The following is an 18190-nucleotide window of genomic DNA, read 5'->3' as shown; positions in this document are numbered from 1 at the left end:
AGATTTGCCCATTTTATTGGATGTGAGTTTATGTCAAAAGAAAAATTAAAACAAATATTGAGTCCTGGATAATGATATGCATACTAGGGTATTTGGGGCATGTGTATAGCTGTTTGCCATTGGAATTTGTCAAAAATATAAGATGTTTTGATAGAAGGATAGCGTGTTGGGTGGATGGACAGCTATGTGGCAAGCACGTACTATAAAATGTTAGTGGTAGAAGCTAGGTGGTGCATGCACTGCCCGTAAATTTCTTTCAGCGTTGCAATATGTTTGAAAATTTTCGTGATAAAAAAAATTAGAGAACCTACCAATAATTAAGCTCTCAATCTTAGTGTTTCAAGGTCCTACTGACATGGTTATCTCTTTGGTGCTTGAGGCAGATAATCTCCTCTTCCAGAGCAGAAACCCTGAAAGTGTAGTTCTCTGTTGGAATAGACATCACTTCATCCTTGAAAGAGATCTACAACTCCAACGGACGAACTGTGGGGGACTAGTGCTTTTATTGGCGTACTTTTGTTACACGAATGGAAATGTCTTGTTTCCATTTCTGGAAGAGTCCTTTTCAACTCTGCTCTCTGTCCTGTCTTCTGTGTAGGAATCTTCCTGCCATCCTGGACTGGGTGAAGACTCAGAAGCCCGGAGCCATGGGTGTCAACATCATCACATCTGACTTCGTGGACCTGGTGGACTTCGCCACGACTGTCATTGAATTGAATGACCTCCTCCAGGAGGACAGAGCTTTGGCTAAATGCTGATTTGGTTTTTATTTCAATGTTGACTTTGTTGATCCAGGCCAGAGTTCTGAAGGGTTTCCTGTTAGGACAGCCCCTGGGCAGTGATGGGGAAGGAGGAGGAGGGCAGTTTCCCCTCTTCATAGGGCCATTTGGATAAAATTACAGAGCTTTTAATTGCATTTTTCCCAAATGAGACTTCTAAAAAAACCTGAAGTCCAAGGGAAGAAGCATGTTTCATGTGATCAAAGTTAGGGTCTCCCCAGTGGCTCATGATGTGGAATGTAACGTGGAAAGGGGGTCTCCAGCTTCCTTCGAGTGTCTCCGAATTGGCCCAGTTTCTGGCTGTCTGCCAGGATGTTGTATGCGAGCCAGTGAGAAGACTGAACCAGAAACGCATTCTTAGGCAAAAGAATGGCTCGTGGCAGGTGTGGAAGGCCCCGTGGGTGGCTCTAACATCAACCTGGGGCTTTGAGGGAGAAAAGGGCCAGGCACCACTTCTCTCTGGCATGTCGAATGTCACCACTTCTTCCCTGAAAGAGTAAGACTTCTTGATCACCAGACCATTCCAGCCACAAGCTGTTCTTGCATAGCTGCTGCTTGGGAACTGGGCACCTGCGTTCTTTGGATAAACCGTGCATATTGCCTGTGGTATCAGAAATGTGTTTCCCAGTTGTAAAACATTGATTCCTTTCCATTTCTATTGGCCCCTTCTTAAAACTGAAAGGAACAATGGTGGGGGATCTTTTCAGTGTGGGGCCCAACAGGAAATAGATATGCATGTTTGCTGCATGCCGCGCATGCCGCATTTCTTTGGTTTTAATCCTGTAAGCTTTTCCCAAAATGGCTGCCAGGTAACCTCCTGCATCATTTTGGCAAAGTCCTCTTTGGAATGGGATCTTCAAGCCAGATCTTGGAATTGCATTTCATTGCTGCCTGCTGAGGACCCGGGTCTGTGCTGTGTCGCGTAAGGTATAACGCTACCGGAAGGCACCTTATCGTGGCACTGGGGAGGCAGCCGCGGGATGCATGGGCAAGTGCAATGGATTTAAGGAGGAAGCTCCGAGTGGGTTTGGAGCTGTTCTGTAACTTCTTGAAAACCAGACTACCTCGGGAACATTCAGGATGACTTGCGTGTCATCATCAAGTGAATGAGACCCAGTGCTGGAACGTTTCCAGTTTGCATCTCGATTGTTCTACTTTCTGCAGGTTGTTTTGGGCCTGCTAATCACCCCTGCAGGAGGGCTGTGAAACTCAAGAGGGGATTTTGGGTTTTGTTTTGTTTTTTTAATTGGTAAGAGGTACTTATCTAGAAAGAGCCCTCTTGTGTTTTTATTTATTTATTTATCCATTTATTTATTTATAGATTAAGTATCTTCAGTGCGTCTTACCTCAAGAGCACTCACAAAGGCGCTTCCTGAACTTTTCTCACCCAGGCCCAAAGCCGCCCTGATCTTCAACAGGCCGGTGCGTTTCAGGACTGTGAATGACCTCTGACTGGGCCGGGAATGTTCCCAGCTCCCCCAGGCCTGTCGGGACAGTGCATTGCGTGGGTGTGGTCCAGAGCTGAGAAGCCCCTGGCAGGCCACGCAGAGGGCAAGAGGATGCAATGGGTCACGAAGAACTCTCAGTTCTTGAGGGAGAATCTCTAGTAGAAGGTCAGAAAGGAAGGATCTGGAAAGAAAACGGGGCATGTGAGTGTGTACGCGCCGATGCCCCTCAGAACTGTCTGAGGATCCCTAAGGAAATGTCAGCCTCTGGATTCTTAAGGCAGATAAACATGGACTCCTGGACAGGGTGTGTGTGTGTGTGTGTGTGTGTGTGTGTGTGTGTGTGTGTGTGTGTGTGTGTGTGTGTGTGTGTGTGTGTGTGTGTGTGTGTGTGTGTGTGTGTGTGTGTGTGTGTGTGTGTGTGTGTGTGTGTGTGTGTGTGTGTGTGTGTGTGTGTGTGTGTGTGTGTGTGTCATTAGGCCACCTCCCAGCGGCTCGCCATTCCTCCCTGCTGTGCAGCGGTGGGCACCTGGGGTGAGCTGCCAAAAGCACACGCGCACGCCCAGCTCGCGCTCTTCCAGCCTCTCTGTAAAGTCGGTTCATCCCTGACCTTTAGCTCCCACGGCTGGAGGGGGATCACAAGACAAATGCCTCTGGGAAAATCTGGCTTAACTTTTCCTGTTCTTGCATTTGAAACCCCCCTCCAAGAGGTTTCTGGGATTGTGCTGTCCATTTTTTAGGGCCTTCTCTGGAAAAGAGTAAGAAAGGAAGTGCCCTCGCTTTCTCAGTTGTTCCTCAATTCTGCTATTAAACCCCAGTGACAAGCTCTGAAATCCCTGGCCTACCCTCAGGGTTGTGTGTCATTATTGTTTCATTTTGGTCTTATTTTTAACTCTTGGTCCATTGCTAGGGACTAGATCGGCTCCCCTCTTTTAACCCTTTGTTACTTGGCAAAGAGATCAGGAGGCAAGAGGAGAATTATTCCTGCTCTCTTTTATTTGAGCCTCATCTTTGTCCAGGTGCTCGGTGCTATGAGGCCCGGTGCATTGGCAGGTATCTACACAGGACGCCAGTGACACCCAAGGGCTGCTGACTGTTCCGTGAAATGTTTACTTGACTTTTTCCTTTAGTTTTAAAAGATATCATTGCACTTCACTTGGGTTGTAACATTTAAGTGCATCTCAGTGTTCGCCTGGTAAGAGAAAAGTCATCAAGCATGACCCAGAAGCACAGAAAACGGTCCCAAGGTCATGGGCACGGAGCCTTGCTCTATGTGGCAAGTGCAGGTGCTCACTCCTTCTTACTGCTCTGGGTTGCCAGCCTGGCTTGCCTTCTGAAATTCTGCACAGGCGTTCTGGGAGATGGGAGGAAGATTATTTGCAGTTCGCCCTTGATAAACACCCTTGAATTGGCAGAATCTCTGCTCCAAGAAAAAGTTGTTCAGCATATCGCAAAGGACGGATGCATTCTGCTCTTGGACCTAAGGCCAAGCAGGAGACTCTGTGATGGGACAGAGGGAGAATAAACTTTAGGTCTATGACTCATTCTCCAACTGCCAACAATAAAAATGGTTGACCCAACCGCATCATTTATTCTCACAGGATCAAACAAGGCTATCGTGCTTACTCAGAATTCACTTCAAGATCAACTAAAAAGCTACTTGACTGAGCCAAAGAGGCCTTTAGTTTCATAGGATTTGGGCCATAGTTCTTCTGAAATGTAGGCTGAGTTTTTCATGAATTCTCTGGACCATTCACCACATTTCCATGGCTTTGTGGCAAAGGGGACAATCACAGGTTTCAGTTAGATTAGAGCACTGTTTAAAGGCTTGAACTTGGAGCCTATTAGAGGTACCACTGTGGTTTCATGGGCCCACAAGATACTCTTAGGGTTGGAGAGAGAAGTCAAGATGGAACTGATGGAAGGGATGATAAATGATGGTGGATTAAATTTTAAATTAATGGCAGACCAGAGAGGATCATGCCAAAAACTATTACGTATATGCTGTATGAGACCGCTAATAATTAAGTTTAGTCATTTCCTCAGCACTGAGTCCAGACCCCTGAATTCTTGAGAAGAGTTAAGCCACAGTCTGAACCCAGGATTTTTATATAAACTCAAAGAAAACACAAGATCTGAGCCCAGGTCATGATCAATCTTAAGAGTCCTAGTTCTTCTTTCATGCCCTCACGTTCACATCACAAAGTGGATGTTTCTGGTCAAGAAGATGATATGGTGGAGCATTCTGGAATGAAATGCAGTTTCGTGGTGGGTCAGGATTTTGTTTCTGAATCCTGCCATAAGAAAGTGTCCTCCAAAGAGACATGATTACAACCTGGCAAGAAAGCTTAGTGCTAAGCTAATGGTGGAGAAGCAGAAGTTGTTACAACTGAAATGAAATGGTTTCTTTTCATGGAAGCACTAGGGCTACACAAAATCAGGCCATCTTACCGAATGAGTTCGTGCCCCGGGTGCAATTTTTGTAATGTTCTCTGTTGGCCGACTGCAGTTTTTTACTGGGAGGTTCTGGGAAATGGAACAGGCTAACGAGTGGGGCACAACCATGAGACTTCTCTCTCGTGGCTTTGCAGCTAAGTGACCCTGTGCTACATCTGCCTTGGTTTCTTAATCTGGAATAAAGATGTTGTCTGCTACTTTAGTGATGTTCTGCACACCTTGGTGGACTAGCTTCCCAAAATATCAGGCTCCTGATGATTAAAGTAAATGCCTCATACTCAGGGGGGGTACCCAGTTCCGGTAATTCTTCCTTGTGTGGCATGTGTGAAGAAATGCCATTTGGGTTCATTGCTCAAAAGTGTGGTGTGGGATGAGGGAACTGGCGCCTTTAGTAATCCACAGAACGAGATGCGTGTAGCTGCATGAAATCAGCCGATGCCCACTTGAGTTCCTGGGAGGTGGGCTTTCCCAAGTGCATGCTAAACAGTCATGTTACGCCACAAGGGAATGAATAGAAACTGATAACATCAAATGTCCTGACAGGAAGTTTGTTCTGTATGGCACAGAACGTGGTTGTCCCTCAAAATTCTACCACCTTTCCAGTCTTCCTTGGCCCTCTGCCTCAGATGGCTTCCTAGTATTTGCCATCATCACTTTGTCACTCACAAATGTTACCTTGGATACACAGGAGTGAACTGGTTGGGGGATAAGTGATTTAGCTGGAAATGGACCCTAATTCCAAGTGATCATGAACAGCTCTTTACTACCTACTACCCCAGGAGACGTATGACCGCCTTATCTTCTGGCTTCCCTGGCTTCCTACTAGAAATACTGACAATGGCCATTGATGTTGTTGAAATAGCAGTCTTAAAACACTATAAAAATATTCTAAGAGAACTCTTTCGATCCTGCAGTGGATATAGTGTTCTAGTCTTTTCTCCAATGAAACTTATTCTTAGGGTTTTTTCATACTCCTTTCTAAGCTACATAGTTTGGATACAATATTTTTCTTCTCTTCACTGGGAACTCAATTCCACAGTCTATTGAGATAACCTCATCAGTAGTCAAGAGGCATTTTCCATCTCATTCCTTCTGATCTCCACAGAAGACCACTTTCTTCTCTTGTCTCCTGGCCATCCTTTATCATCTGCCGATTACTATAAATAACAATGCTGGCAAAACTTACACAAAAAGGCACAACGTTTTCAATGATGCCCAAATGCACTCTTACCACCAAGGTTATTGCTCTGTACTGTCCCAAAGGCATAATTCTGCCCCCCCACCCCCCACCGCCACACACAGAATCTGATTGGAACCCAGAACTCGGGGCCAGTGCTTCATTCAAATAGCAGGAGCTTGCTCACAAGCTTGTAGCCCAATGAGAAGCATAGCACTTTGAAGTCAAACAGGCCTTCAGTCGCTTTGTATATTTGCAGTTTTATATTTGCTATTAGTTTATAGCACTAATAACACTGCGGTCATGAATCTATAGTATCAATATGATAAATATTAGAACATATTCTAGACACAGTGGTACCTTGCTGCTATTATACTTCCTAATTTATGCCCCAGTGTTAATAAGTATCACATACAGATTGTGTATGCATTGTTTGTACTGGATATATGCCAACTATAATCAGCACTTAGAAAATACAGAGATTATCATAGTGAAAATACGTCTTGGTCAATTCAGATGATATATTAATCTGATAAATACTCTATTAGATATTGTTTGTCCTCTAGGCTTGTTTTATATTACAATGCATGCTGTTTGCTAAGTTAAGTAAAAACATAATAATAATAAATTGTACCAATTTTAAGGTTAGAGTTAAAATTTTACATATATGCTGCTTGGTACTCTGAAATGTATTTTGTGGCTTAATTATCTTATTCACACACATTTCACTTGGCTTTTCCCCCCTAGGAAATCATTATTCAAATATTTCTCTCCTTCTTATAAACTGGATCATACTGCTTAATTCAGCCTAAAACATTGTAAAGCCAGATTACCTCATTTTAACTGTGAAAAAAAATTTAATAGATATGACATGATGTCTGTTCTTGTATTTTATTTGAACTACGTAAATAGGCCTAAGCCCAATAATAAATATAAAACTTCAGCAGGCACTTTTCCTTGATTCTACGTGCATTTTATTATCGGCCCACTTCTAATTTTTTTAAAGGCTATAGGCTCAGCGTCAATAAGATGACTTATCATACGATATTGGGTGAGGAATCCATGGGAATTGGCTGACCATGCCCGCAGTCCCCAAGATGAGCATGAAATGTGCGCACAGCCTTGTCACCCATGCCTTTCTGAGCTTCACCCCCCAACGCTTCAGCTGTTTCTCGTAGGCTTGGGCCAGGTCCTCCTGGCCTCCATATTCTCACCCAACCACCATCTCCAGCCCATGTTACTCTGAGCGACTGCCAAATGCCCGGAGATAGAACAAGGCAGAGATTATGTGTTTGTCCGCACACAGAGTCAATAATGAGAGGGTGTCCAGGCCCTGTTGGCAGCAAAGATTCCAATATTTTCCTCATCCTTAATTCTTTTTAGTAGAATAGCAGAGCCCACTTAATTTCAGTGAATTTCTCTTTTTGCCTTCTGCTTTACAAAAATAATGGGTTGAGGTGAAAGTCCTGTGTATGAATTTAGTAGAGATGAAATTAATTCCATGTTATTCATTTCATATAGTTGAATGTTACAACAGCTAATTAAGGATAATCACATGTAGCAATTGAAGAACAAGGTAAAAGTCAGATTTTTCACCTGTATTTTAGTTAGTGTCTAGTAAATCTACCATACTATCCTCTGGTTGGCTTTCATATGCACCATGTTCAGTTATTCCCATTTGGTTTTAATAAAAAATTACATGATGAAGATAAGGCTGGGTCTAAACATAAGCAAAGAGGGTTTAAAACCTGCATGGGGTAATTGCAAAGACTCCACTGGCCTGCCTCAATTTCTGAACATACACTTGGGTTGAGACATTGCTCTATGAGAATGGAGCTGGTACACCGTGTACAAATGAAGATTTCATTTTGTAGCTGGGTTCTGAACATTCTATTTAGCACAGAAACTATGGCAACAGGCATTTCAGAGATGCACAGCCCTGTGTTTCTATCCCAACTCTAGCACGTCCTGGCTACGTAACTTTAGGCAAACTAACATCTCTAAATATATAAGATACAGGACTAATCATACCTCCTCTGATGGGTTGTTGAGAAGTCCATATAAGAAACTATACAGAAAGCATTTTAGCCCAGAGCCTGGCACCCAGGAAATTCTCAAGAGTAGTTTTATTAGTCTTAGTTTGGGGGTGGAGACTTTACACCCACCCCCTCCCAGTGGGGTTCATGCCCCTGGTGGTATGCCAGATGATGTGAGGTGGAAGGTGGTCACAGCCTTGAATAGCATTCGTGTCATTAATCACTTAATCATTCTAATTAGTAGAGAGGACAGTCTCAGCTTAGTGATGAAACCCCTCTAACCCTTGTTTACCTAGCTTAAATTTTTAAAAAGGCAATAGCCTCCATCTAACATTTAATATCATTTTGTTTGCATTGTATTTATTTTATGGTTACCTTCTCTTTATGGCAAGTGATACTGGGTTTTTCAACAGTGATATAAAATTTCCTTTCAAAGTAAATTAAAAAAAAATCCACTGTGAAGCTATGGGAATGACCTTTGTTTACGATCCTTTCCAAGTTGAAAAAAAAACTGCCGCACACTTGAGTCAGCCGCACACTTTGGTTAAGAACTGGGTTTGGCTGTGTTCTTTCCAAACATCCTTAACTAAATAAATAAGTATATAAACAAACTGCTATTTGAGATAGAAAATCCCCTCTTTTTTCGCAAGGATACTCTCCATGTCTCCTGTAGAAGTCTGTGCCCCGACCACCCTCTTTCCCAGCCGTCCTGTGCAGCAGTTTAAATGGGCAGGAGAGAGGTGCCCAGTCACCCAGTCCCACTGACGGCCACGCCTGGGGTTTCACACAATGCAGAGAGCAAACCCTGCTTCTTTGACTTGGGAAGTGAGTCCTCTTCTGTGAATCCCTGAGGTTAGGATGCCTGGATGCTCCAGATTTTTGTTGTGTGTGTGTGTGTGTGTGTGTGTTTTTTTTTTTCCTTCCCCCAAAGGAATTCTTCTTGATCAGCAGTATGTTTCTTTGTTTATCCCTCTGCAGATCTGCTCACTGGGACTGAAGGAGTGTTATTATTTTTGAGACTTGAAACCTTTCATTCTCAGAGAGGGTAGAAGGTTGTAAGGGAGGGACAGTGGCCAAAGCCCATGTGCCTCAAACCTCACCCAGAATGGCCTGGGCAAGTGCCAGTTAAACAAAAGTGCTAGTCAGACTGGGCTGTTTGCACAGCTGGGCAGCGTTTTTGGAGAGCATGGGTGGGGAAGGGGGACACAGGGGTGTCAGCCTCCATCCAGTAGCATCATGCAACTGGGAGAAGCCTGAGGCAAGCAGATGGCTTCAATCTAAGGGGCCTGGTGTCTAAAGGATGGGACTTATCCTGTGGAGAAAGGCCCTGAGAAGCAGAGCTCTCATTGCAAAAGGGGTCACTGAAAGCTATTCTTTGTTTAACCTGAGAACTTCTCTGCCTTGTGGCCTAAAGACTTTCCTGCCTCCATCCTTAATGGGCATTTGCTCAACCTGGGCCCAGCAGTCTCATTTCTAGGCCTCCATGAAGCATCAGTGGACCTGGAGGAAGACATTAGATCGCCTTTTGCAAAAGCTTCTCCCCTCCCCAACAACCTTGCGGGTCTAGAACTAACTTGCCACACATCAGAGGGGTCAGTGGACTAACTCAGTGGGACCAGAATGCCCTGACATCACACAAAAAATTTTGGAAGTATGTGCACTTCTTTCTAGTAGAGGACCTGTAGCTCTCCTCAGATTCTCAGAGGAAACTATGATCCTAAGAAATTTACATACCACTGTCTTTCAGTACCTGTGAGAATGAATGATCATTTAAAGGTTGTTAAGCAAGCAACGATGGCTGACATAGGCCTTGGTCTTTCCTATTTAAAAAAAATGAACTAAACTAAGAATCATATGAATTTGTTGATTATGGATGCTGTCTTTCAAGAGGTAAAGTTGGATAAAAGAAGATAAAAAGGAACAGATTAAGCAAGTCCAAAGGACCCTAAGGGATAGTTAGGTGGGCTTTAGCATGAGAGGGCAGTGGGAGATGGGAGAAACCAGACACACTGGCAGACATGGAGGGGTGGCTGGGTGCCCTGCACAAGTCTGAACACCACATTTCAGAGGGAGGTGGACAAATTGGAGCCTTTCAAGAGAAAGACAGCTAGGAGGGTGAAGGGTCTAGAAGTAATGTCACCTGAGAAACTAGGGATGTTGAGTTTAGAAAAGACCGAGAAAAGGGTGATGGGGATATCTTCAAGTATTTTCAAATTGTTAGACGACTGAGATATTAGAATCTTATAAATTTAGATGTGGAAGGACCAAAGAGCTTTTGTCCAGGTGCTAATGTTACAGGAAAGAAAACTGAAAGCCAGAGAGAAAAGACTGGCCCAAGGCAGAGCTGGGACTAGAGCCTGGTTTCTGAGTCTCCACCCAGCGTCCTTCCCCAACATTTGCAACTGCCTCCTAGAGTGCCTGATATGCAGAGAAGAACTAGGACCCATGAGCTGCCATTTCAAGAAGGTAGAGCTTGGCTCAGTAAAAAACATTCCTACCGGAGATCATGAGCTCATCATCAGGCAGAGTATTTCTGAGAGAGTGTGCATTAGTTTCCTATAGCTGCTATAATGAGTCACCACAAGCTTAGTGGCTTACAACAGCACACATTTGTTACCTTTCAAGTCTAGAGTCAGAGGTCTAAAATGGGCCAGCCCAGGGCAGCATTCCTTCTGGAGGTTCTAGAGGAAAATTCATTTCCTTGCCCTTTCAGCTTCTAGAAGCTATTCCTTGGCCAGTGGCCCCTTCCTGCATCTTCAAAGTCAGCAGCATCTTTAATCTCTCTCTGACTCCACTTCTGTCTCCATGTCTCCTTTGATTCTAGCATCTTACAAGGACCCCTATGATATACTGGGCCCACCTGGATATTCCAGGATAATCTCCCATCTCAAAATTCATAACTTGATCCCATCTACGAAATCCCCCTTACCATGTAAGGTGACACATCCACAGGTTCTAAGGATTTGGACATGGACATCTTTGGGTGCTCTTCAGCCTACCACGGAGTACTACAGAAAGTGCATTGACATTGGTACAGTTTTAGAACAGTGAGTTCAAATCCTGATTGAAGCACCTACTCATTGCATGACTATTACCCCTTTGAGCTTCTCTTCCCTCACCGATAAAATAAGTAGGAAATTTCAAGGTTACTATGAGGATTTATGCATATACATCTATATGTCTGTGTCTATAGATGTATATAGAGATATATAAACGCCTGGTATATAGTGCACATTCAGTAAGAGGCAGCCAGATTTGTTCAAGAAATTTCCAGATGATTCTCACCAGACAGGAATTCAATAGAAGAAATTCTATTACATGAGAGATTGGCTAAAGTGACCTCCAAATTCCCTTCTGGGATTACTACAAGAAAAAGAAGTGAAATAAAAAGATTTTCCTCCCATATATACTAGTCTGCTTCACGGATCTGGTTGCAAGGTCACTGCTTTTCTGGATAGTCAATAGCTAACAGATCTGCTTTCTGCCCCCGCGGTGCTATCAGGCTTGAACAGGACTGAGAGCCTGGTCTGGTCTACAATGATTGGCCAGACCAGGCAGCTGAGACCAGCGCAGGCTCCCTCCTTCATATCTGTCAACATACCTGACTGCGAGCAAGTCACAGCCCGTGACTGCTGTCTGCAGGGGCCAGGGAAAGCAGGAAAGCAAATGGAGGGGAACACCTTGATTTGGTGCTTGAGGAAAAGTGAAAGCCTGTGTTGATGCTTCTTACCACCGGCCCAAACTCTTCAGCAAGGATTGGAACAGTCGTGGGCCACCACTGCTGAGTCAAGAAGGAATTCGAGAGAAGAATCCAGATTCTAAAGCAGCAATCAAGGTAGGCAATCTGTCTGGTCATGGGCCTTTCTCTCAAGATCACAATACATTAAGCACTCTACCCAGCCTTGTAGCCAGGGTGTCTCTGATGACGGCCTACGGAAGGAGATGTATGTTAGTTGTGGGCGCGTGTCGAGAGAATTCAATCATTTGTCCACCAACATATTCTGCAAAATGGGCTGTTATTTTTTTTCCGTTCTTGCTCCCCTTTGAAAATCGTCATTGTTCCTCTACATATTTCAAAGGTTTAGAAAGTTTTCTATCTTTCATTATAAAAATCGTATGTGTGATTTCTTGAAGTTCTTCCATTAGTCCTGGCTCTTCAAACATAACTTTGTTCCAGAATTTTGTTTGCATGAATTCTTGATACTTCCAAGATATAGCATGACAGTTGGCATTATAATTCTGAGGAACACACTGTCCAGAAAACTGTCAAATTCAAAATGATAGGCTCTCCTAGGAAGCCATGTGCATTTTTCTGCTCTGGAACCTAAGGAGTTAAAGGTCTTGAAATTGCTGGAGCAGAATCAAGCCTATTTACCTAAGCTTATCACCCAGGGCAGCCAGGTCAATCATTTACTGATGAAAGGCTGTTTCCCAACTTTGACAGAAGACCACTAGAGCCCATGCCTGACTGTCTCTATAGAACGGACACAAGGCGATGTGGAAGGCACTGATCTCTGTGGCAAGAGCCCGTATTCTCTTCTGACCAGACACATTTTTCTCCTACCCAGAGTTGTAAATGCCACAGGGTCCTTCCCTAGCTCAACAACAAATAAACATGAACAAGACTCAGGCACAAACTAAATACCTGATGTCACCTCCCGCATGAGAGCTTGGGGCTTTGAAGAAGCTTCCCCTACTTCTGGAGGTCTATAGGGAAGAAAAAAACTCGAGAACAAGTTATTAAGTGATTCTCTAGGGGGAGTAAGATTATTAAGTAATCACCAAAAAACATGGACTTTTTCCCCTTCAAGTCTACACATTCCAGAAATATGTCCTTTTTAATAAACATGGTCCACTCTGCTTTAGGTCTGAATCCAACTCTTCCAGAAAGGTTGTCATACTGTCATCCTATATACTTGTCAGGTCTATGCAATGGCTTGGAGCTCTTATCATTGTTAGAAGCCCTGGTGATAGAGAAGCCCTATTTTTCTGAACTCCCTTTAGGGAAGGGATTGGGCCATTTATTCAACAAGGTAATGTTGGCACTATTTTGTCAATCATTTATGGAATTGAAGTGTATCCCCTTTAGTGTGGTTTGTGGCCAGAATTTTTATGTGGCTCAGGCAGTTAACTCGATGCAGGAATGGAGGCCATTGAGGAGGGTAGCGCAGACACAAATCCCATGTGTGATTTTGGGTGAGTCTGTGGCTAACTCCCAGGAATGTGGGGAAGAATTACAGAAACTGATACATTTCTGAGAAGATATTAACTCTGTAAAATGTTAAGTGTGCGTCTGGCTGGTTTCCAGAGAATGTTCATAGATAATGCATGTGAAGGGGGAGGCTTAGAGGGGGGTGGGGAGTGTGTCAGAACATTCCAATGCATCGGCCAGATTTACCCACAATACCTTAGGCAGCCTTAGGAACAGATAGGTCTTATCTATCCTTTCTGCATAGCATCCGGCTTAAGTCAAAACCCTGGTGGCCCTTGAGAGTATATCCAGCTTTTCTTCCCATTTCAGGCATATTGGATATTAGGTGGGGGGAAGTTACTCTTGAGATTGACTAAACGAGATAATATTATTCCTTTTACAAGTTAGGAAGTTAGAACCCAGAAGTTAATTAATTTGCCCGAGTTTACTCAGAGGCTGGGCCCGGATTCTACCAAATTCTGCCTCATTTCCAATCCAGTGTTTTTCCCAAGTGGTCATGGAGTTAAGCACAAGTGGGAACATAAATTGTGGTGTGTGTGGGCGTTGGGGGGGGTCACTGACGAAAGCAAGGCTGACTACTGGAATCAGCGGTTCTCCACCTGCCCTTTGATGTGCCATGCCCGAGGCCAGCTGGGTACCACTATAACCAGAACACCAGCGCTGATGAGACAGGACCTTCTTGGAGGGGAAGGAAGGGGGAGGAACAGGCGGAGAGCAAGCGAACTCTTCCCAGTCCTAGTAGTGACGGTGCCTGGAGTCTTCCCAGTCCTGGATATTTCTTAAGTAAACCCAGGGAATTTTCAGGCTAGATCTCCACCCCTTTCTATTCCAGAGAATCAAATTCATGAGCCCCAACTTAATAAGTACGACATTTGAACTATGACACCATTCCAATCCTTCTCCAGGAACTAAGAAAATTAATTACAATTTCACTTCACCGCAGCTCATATCCACTCATCTAAATCCCGGGGATTTGGGCAGAAAGAGCCTTAAAGCAGGAGGAACCTTCAGCAATCTATCATATCAAGGCTCCTGGTAACTGCAACCCAAAGAGACCCATGTGAGCCTGGAATCCAGATGGCTTGTTGGTGTCATTCAAGCAGTAAATGCATAAGGTCTTCCTTTCCTACCAACCTCCATTTCACTTTTGTTCGGATACACCCTAAAAATTCCATTAGCTGTCTGGCAGAAATTCCAAAGCAGCCACAATGCCTGAGCATTTACAAGATCAAGATAAAGAAATGCCACCGTGAGATGTGGTTGGCTAAACATCTTTGAACAGAGAATTTCTTCTTTATACTGACCCACCTCATACATACCTCAGTGTGTGATAGCAAAGGCATTACAAATAGGGATCGCGTTGCCAAGTCCACTGAGTAGGTGCCATGTTCTGAGACAGCTGACCCTGCATGAACTGTACTCACATGCTATCATTTTTGTGACCTAAAACATTAGGATAAAGAGAAAAAGTTGGAGCTGAAATACATGGACTCATAACAACAATTCACCTTTATCCAGTGCCTCTGACAACCAGGAAATGAACTACTGCCTTTTTTATCTACATTTTTAAAAAATTTAATCCTTATAATAAACTTACACAATTTGCTCAATTCACACATATTGGATAGCTGGTAAGGTGAAGTGAAATTTAAACTGGGGTCTGTCTGGCCAAAGCCCATGTTCTTTAGCACTCTGTTTTGGGAAAAATACCCAACGGTATCTATGTTATTTGTATTCCAAGTGTAAAAGAGTATGGAGTCCTTTCTAAATTATTAGCTTGGATCCTCAGAATATATATTTATGACTCCCTCCCCCAGGTTTTCTTGATCTTATGCAGGCATAAAACCCAGTATCAGAGTAGTTTTCCTCTCCTCCAGGAAAGTAACAAGAAAACACACACACACACACACACACACACACACACACACACACACACACACACCACACCCCTCACCCTCAGGTCAGCATTTTGATCCCTTTCTGAAATTGCAAAAGAAAATCGTCCTCTTCTTCTGGTCAACAAACATTGTTTTGTTGAGTTATTTGACTTTAATGTAACAGAGAGACAAATTTTTCATTTATTGTACCAGGACCTTTTATTTCCACAGTCCAATCTCTCTCTCTGAGCAAGGGAAATACGTCAAAACTCCCCATATGGTTTTCTTTCATCTTCCTCACAGCCCCGTAAGGGTGGTGTCATGTTCAGACACATCCTTTCACATAAGGAACCCGACACTCAATAAAGGCGAGTGCCCTTCTCAATGTCACTCAGCTCACAAGTCCCATAGGTCTCGCGACTCCAAATTCTTTGCTCTTTTTTCCTAATACACAAGCAGTTTTCTGGATTCTTCGGGCTCACAGATGGTGGGAATGGGACAATAAAAGCCATTTTCAGAAATTAAAAATGCCAACTGACTAGAAAGCCTGTTCTCGGGCTACAGAGACCAACTCAAATGTTGATTGCTTTGCTTTTGGCTGAGATTCTATCAGGTCAGTGTGGTAATGTTGTTACTCTAATTAGATTTTCACTGAGTAGTGGAAATGAAGATACTAATGGATACTTAATAAAATCTGCCCTAAAGGCAAAAGCCAATTCAACCCATGTGCCCATAAGCAAAGTTAAGAGATCAAAGGAATTCTTGCTATGCAAAAGGTCAGAAACCACTGGTTGCAGGCCTATGGGATGGTATATACCATATGTAAGTAGGGGGTCTCTTGATATAGACCTGTTCCTGTCTTGGTTAACTCTCTGACCAGATGGTGTCTTGTGGTCAAGCAAGAAAACCTAAGGAACTCTTCCTACAGATTGGGTATCTGTCATGAGTGGTGTCCCAATACTTCTAGAAGCCAGCTAAAGTTACAACAGGCATTCTTGTGCCCTGTGAATTTCATTTCAGTCCTAAGATGTTCTGAGGAGGCAGGGAGCCCTTCATCAGTTGTGCATCTGTGGGGACCAAATGTTTTTATTCCTAATGCTTCACTAGGAACTTCTCTTGGCTGGCCAGCTAAGTCTCCATCCCATGTGACAGTCTTGTTATATGCGTCCTTGCTTTGGGGTTAATGTGTATTTTCATTGCATTTTTTGGCCCCATCTCCGTGCCCTCAGAGGCTCTAAGGGTCTTGGTGCAGGAGGACCCATCCACTTTGGGCAGTGAGCGAAGAGAATGAAACTTCTGCCTTGCCCCACACCAACTTGTTCCCCTCCTCTCGACAGTTCCAAGGTCAAGTTTCCCTTGGGAGCAGTTAGGGAACTGAAGGTCACAAAGAGCTGGCAATGCACCGTGCCTTGGAGGGTTTCCCAGAAAGCAAAATGAAAATGAGATTGTTTTCACATAAGACTTCTGTATTTGGAGGACAGGATTCAAACCGTTTGAATCTGCAGTTTCACTGTGCACTTAGGTAACCCCCACGAAGTTTAGTTGTTTTTCTTTTCCTAAAGCCAAAACAATATCAAAAATACTTCCTGCAGAGAACTCTAACTAGGCAGAATTTTTTTTTGTCATCGCTGAGCTGATATTTTCGAGGATTCATATCTTAAGATAAGCCTTATATGATGTGTTTAGCTGGGGCTCTTGTGTCTTTCTGTGTAGTGATGGCTGGCCATGGGCCTGCCTTGTTGTAATCTCATTAGATGTCACAGTGCACCCAGCTGAAAACTTGTGGTTAGTAAGTGAGCAGGTTGCAAAAAAAGAAAACCCAGAGGCCAAGCAAAGATGTTGCAGTGAAGGAGCAGATGGTAGGTTCTCTATGACCTGAAGAAAACCAGTACCTCCATCCTCAAAAAATATACCTTCAAGTTCAAATATATGTATTCCACAAAACTGAGCTTTATTTCCTGAGTAGGAATCCTGAATATAGGCAAGAACCAATGGCTAAACCTCCCAATATCTGACTGTTCTCTACCAAAATTCATTTCGTCTGGTTTCTCTTTGCAAGATGGAAAAGCCCTTGGCAAGAGGTATTATTATAGAATATAGTTGTGTTGGTAACTTAGAGTCCCACCAATAAAACATAAAACATAGCCCGACAGAGGCACCCTGGTCCTGACTCCACCATTATCTTGCTCTGTGGGTTGGTGCCAACTTTTAAACTTCTTGGTGGTGACTCAGTTTTGATTCTTTACTCTCTGCATCTTCACTGTGAATAACCACAAACATTCATTGATGGGGTCATCCTCAGTTCTGCTGTTGTCACTTATTTTTTCCGAGAAACATGTTAGACACAGTTTTTCAAAGAAGATTAAATAATCTTGAAGGTTTTTAATTTATCTAGTGAGCCAAACCACAGCTTCCTTAGAGTCCCTTGTTTGGGTCTGTGTCTGTGTATGTGTGCGCACATACTTTTAATTATTTGTACAATACTCTGGGGGCGCCTGGGTGACTCAGTCGGTTAAGCATCCGACGCTTGATTCCAGCTCAAGTCATGATCTCAGGGTCCTGAGATTGAGCCCTGCGTTGGGCTCCGTGCTGGACGTGGAGCCTTCTTAAGGTTCTCTCTCTCCCTCTCCCTCTGATCTTCCCCTTGCTCCTGCCTTTGCACAAGTGCACACACGCGTGTTTTCTCACTCTAAAAAAAAAACAACAATATTTTGTACAGTACTCTGAAGATTATAAGTTCTCAATAAATATTCACTGATGATAATAAATTAGTAGTTGACTGTAAATTTAGTAGAGAAAGTGATAAAAAAAAAAAAGACTTTGTCATTGCCAGGGATGACTAAAGAAAAGAAGGAGAAGTATTAACCTGTGGTGTGGTGGGCATGGTGCTTTGAAAATTACTTGCTCTCTGGCGGTCCAGTAACAGAATGGCCCAACAGAGTGAAGACTGGTTTGGTCCAATTGTGCTATTGCTGCATGCTGGCTATGCAACACGGAGCAAATCACTTCAGCTCTCTTGGTCTCAATTGCTTTTTTAAACAATGGAGGCGAGGGGATGGGTGTGTATGATATTTTTATGGTCTCCTCTAGTTTTAATATTCTGTCTTTTATGAAAAACTAGAGAAGATCAATAGTTCTTTTAAAAAGAAAATACACAAATGGTTGTTATCTCTCTTGAGCCACTTTCGCTATCTCTTAGGTAAATGA

The 18190-nt window shown here is 43.5% G+C and overlaps 2 protein-coding genes across 13 annotated transcripts in view; both read left to right on the top strand.

Moving 5' to 3' along the window:
• The window catches only part of PLCXD2 (phosphatidylinositol specific phospholipase C X domain containing 2), a 49030-nt gene extending 42231 nt beyond the window's left edge, over positions 1–6799 (top strand). Inside the window, exons 4-5 of one of the 2 annotated variants that reach the window (XR_003517849.2) lie at positions 599–1162; positions 2101–6799. Coding sequence is in view for 1 of the 2 variants with exons in the window: in XM_027582056.2 (XP_027437857.1) it covers positions 599–758 (160 nt within the window). In the remaining variant the exon portion in view is untranslated. Of the gene's footprint in view, positions 1–598 lie in introns of both variants that reach the window. The other variant, XM_027582056.2, reaches the window with a different exon arrangement.
• Positions 6800–11501: 4702 nt separating this feature from the next.
• PHLDB2 (pleckstrin homology like domain family B member 2) overlaps positions 11502–18190 on the top strand; it is a 214653-nt gene continuing 207964 nt past the window's right edge. For 4 of the 11 annotated variants that reach the window (XM_027583902.2, XM_027583896.2, XM_027583894.2 and 1 more), the window contains exon 1: positions 11502–11729. The gene's annotated coding sequence lies outside the window, so the exon portion shown is untranslated. The remainder of the gene's footprint in view (positions 11730–18190) is intronic. The other 7 variants (XM_027583907.2, XM_027583906.2, XM_027583904.2 and 4 more) reach the window with 2 other exon arrangements.

The sequence above is a fragment of the Zalophus californianus genome, chromosome 1, assembly GCF_009762305.2.
Source record: "Zalophus californianus isolate mZalCal1 chromosome 1, mZalCal1.pri.v2, whole genome shotgun sequence".
NCBI lineage: Eukaryota > Metazoa > Chordata > Mammalia > Carnivora > Otariidae > Zalophus > Zalophus californianus.
Note: the sequence above shows the minus strand (reverse complement) of the source record. Positions and strands in the feature narration are given on the sequence as shown.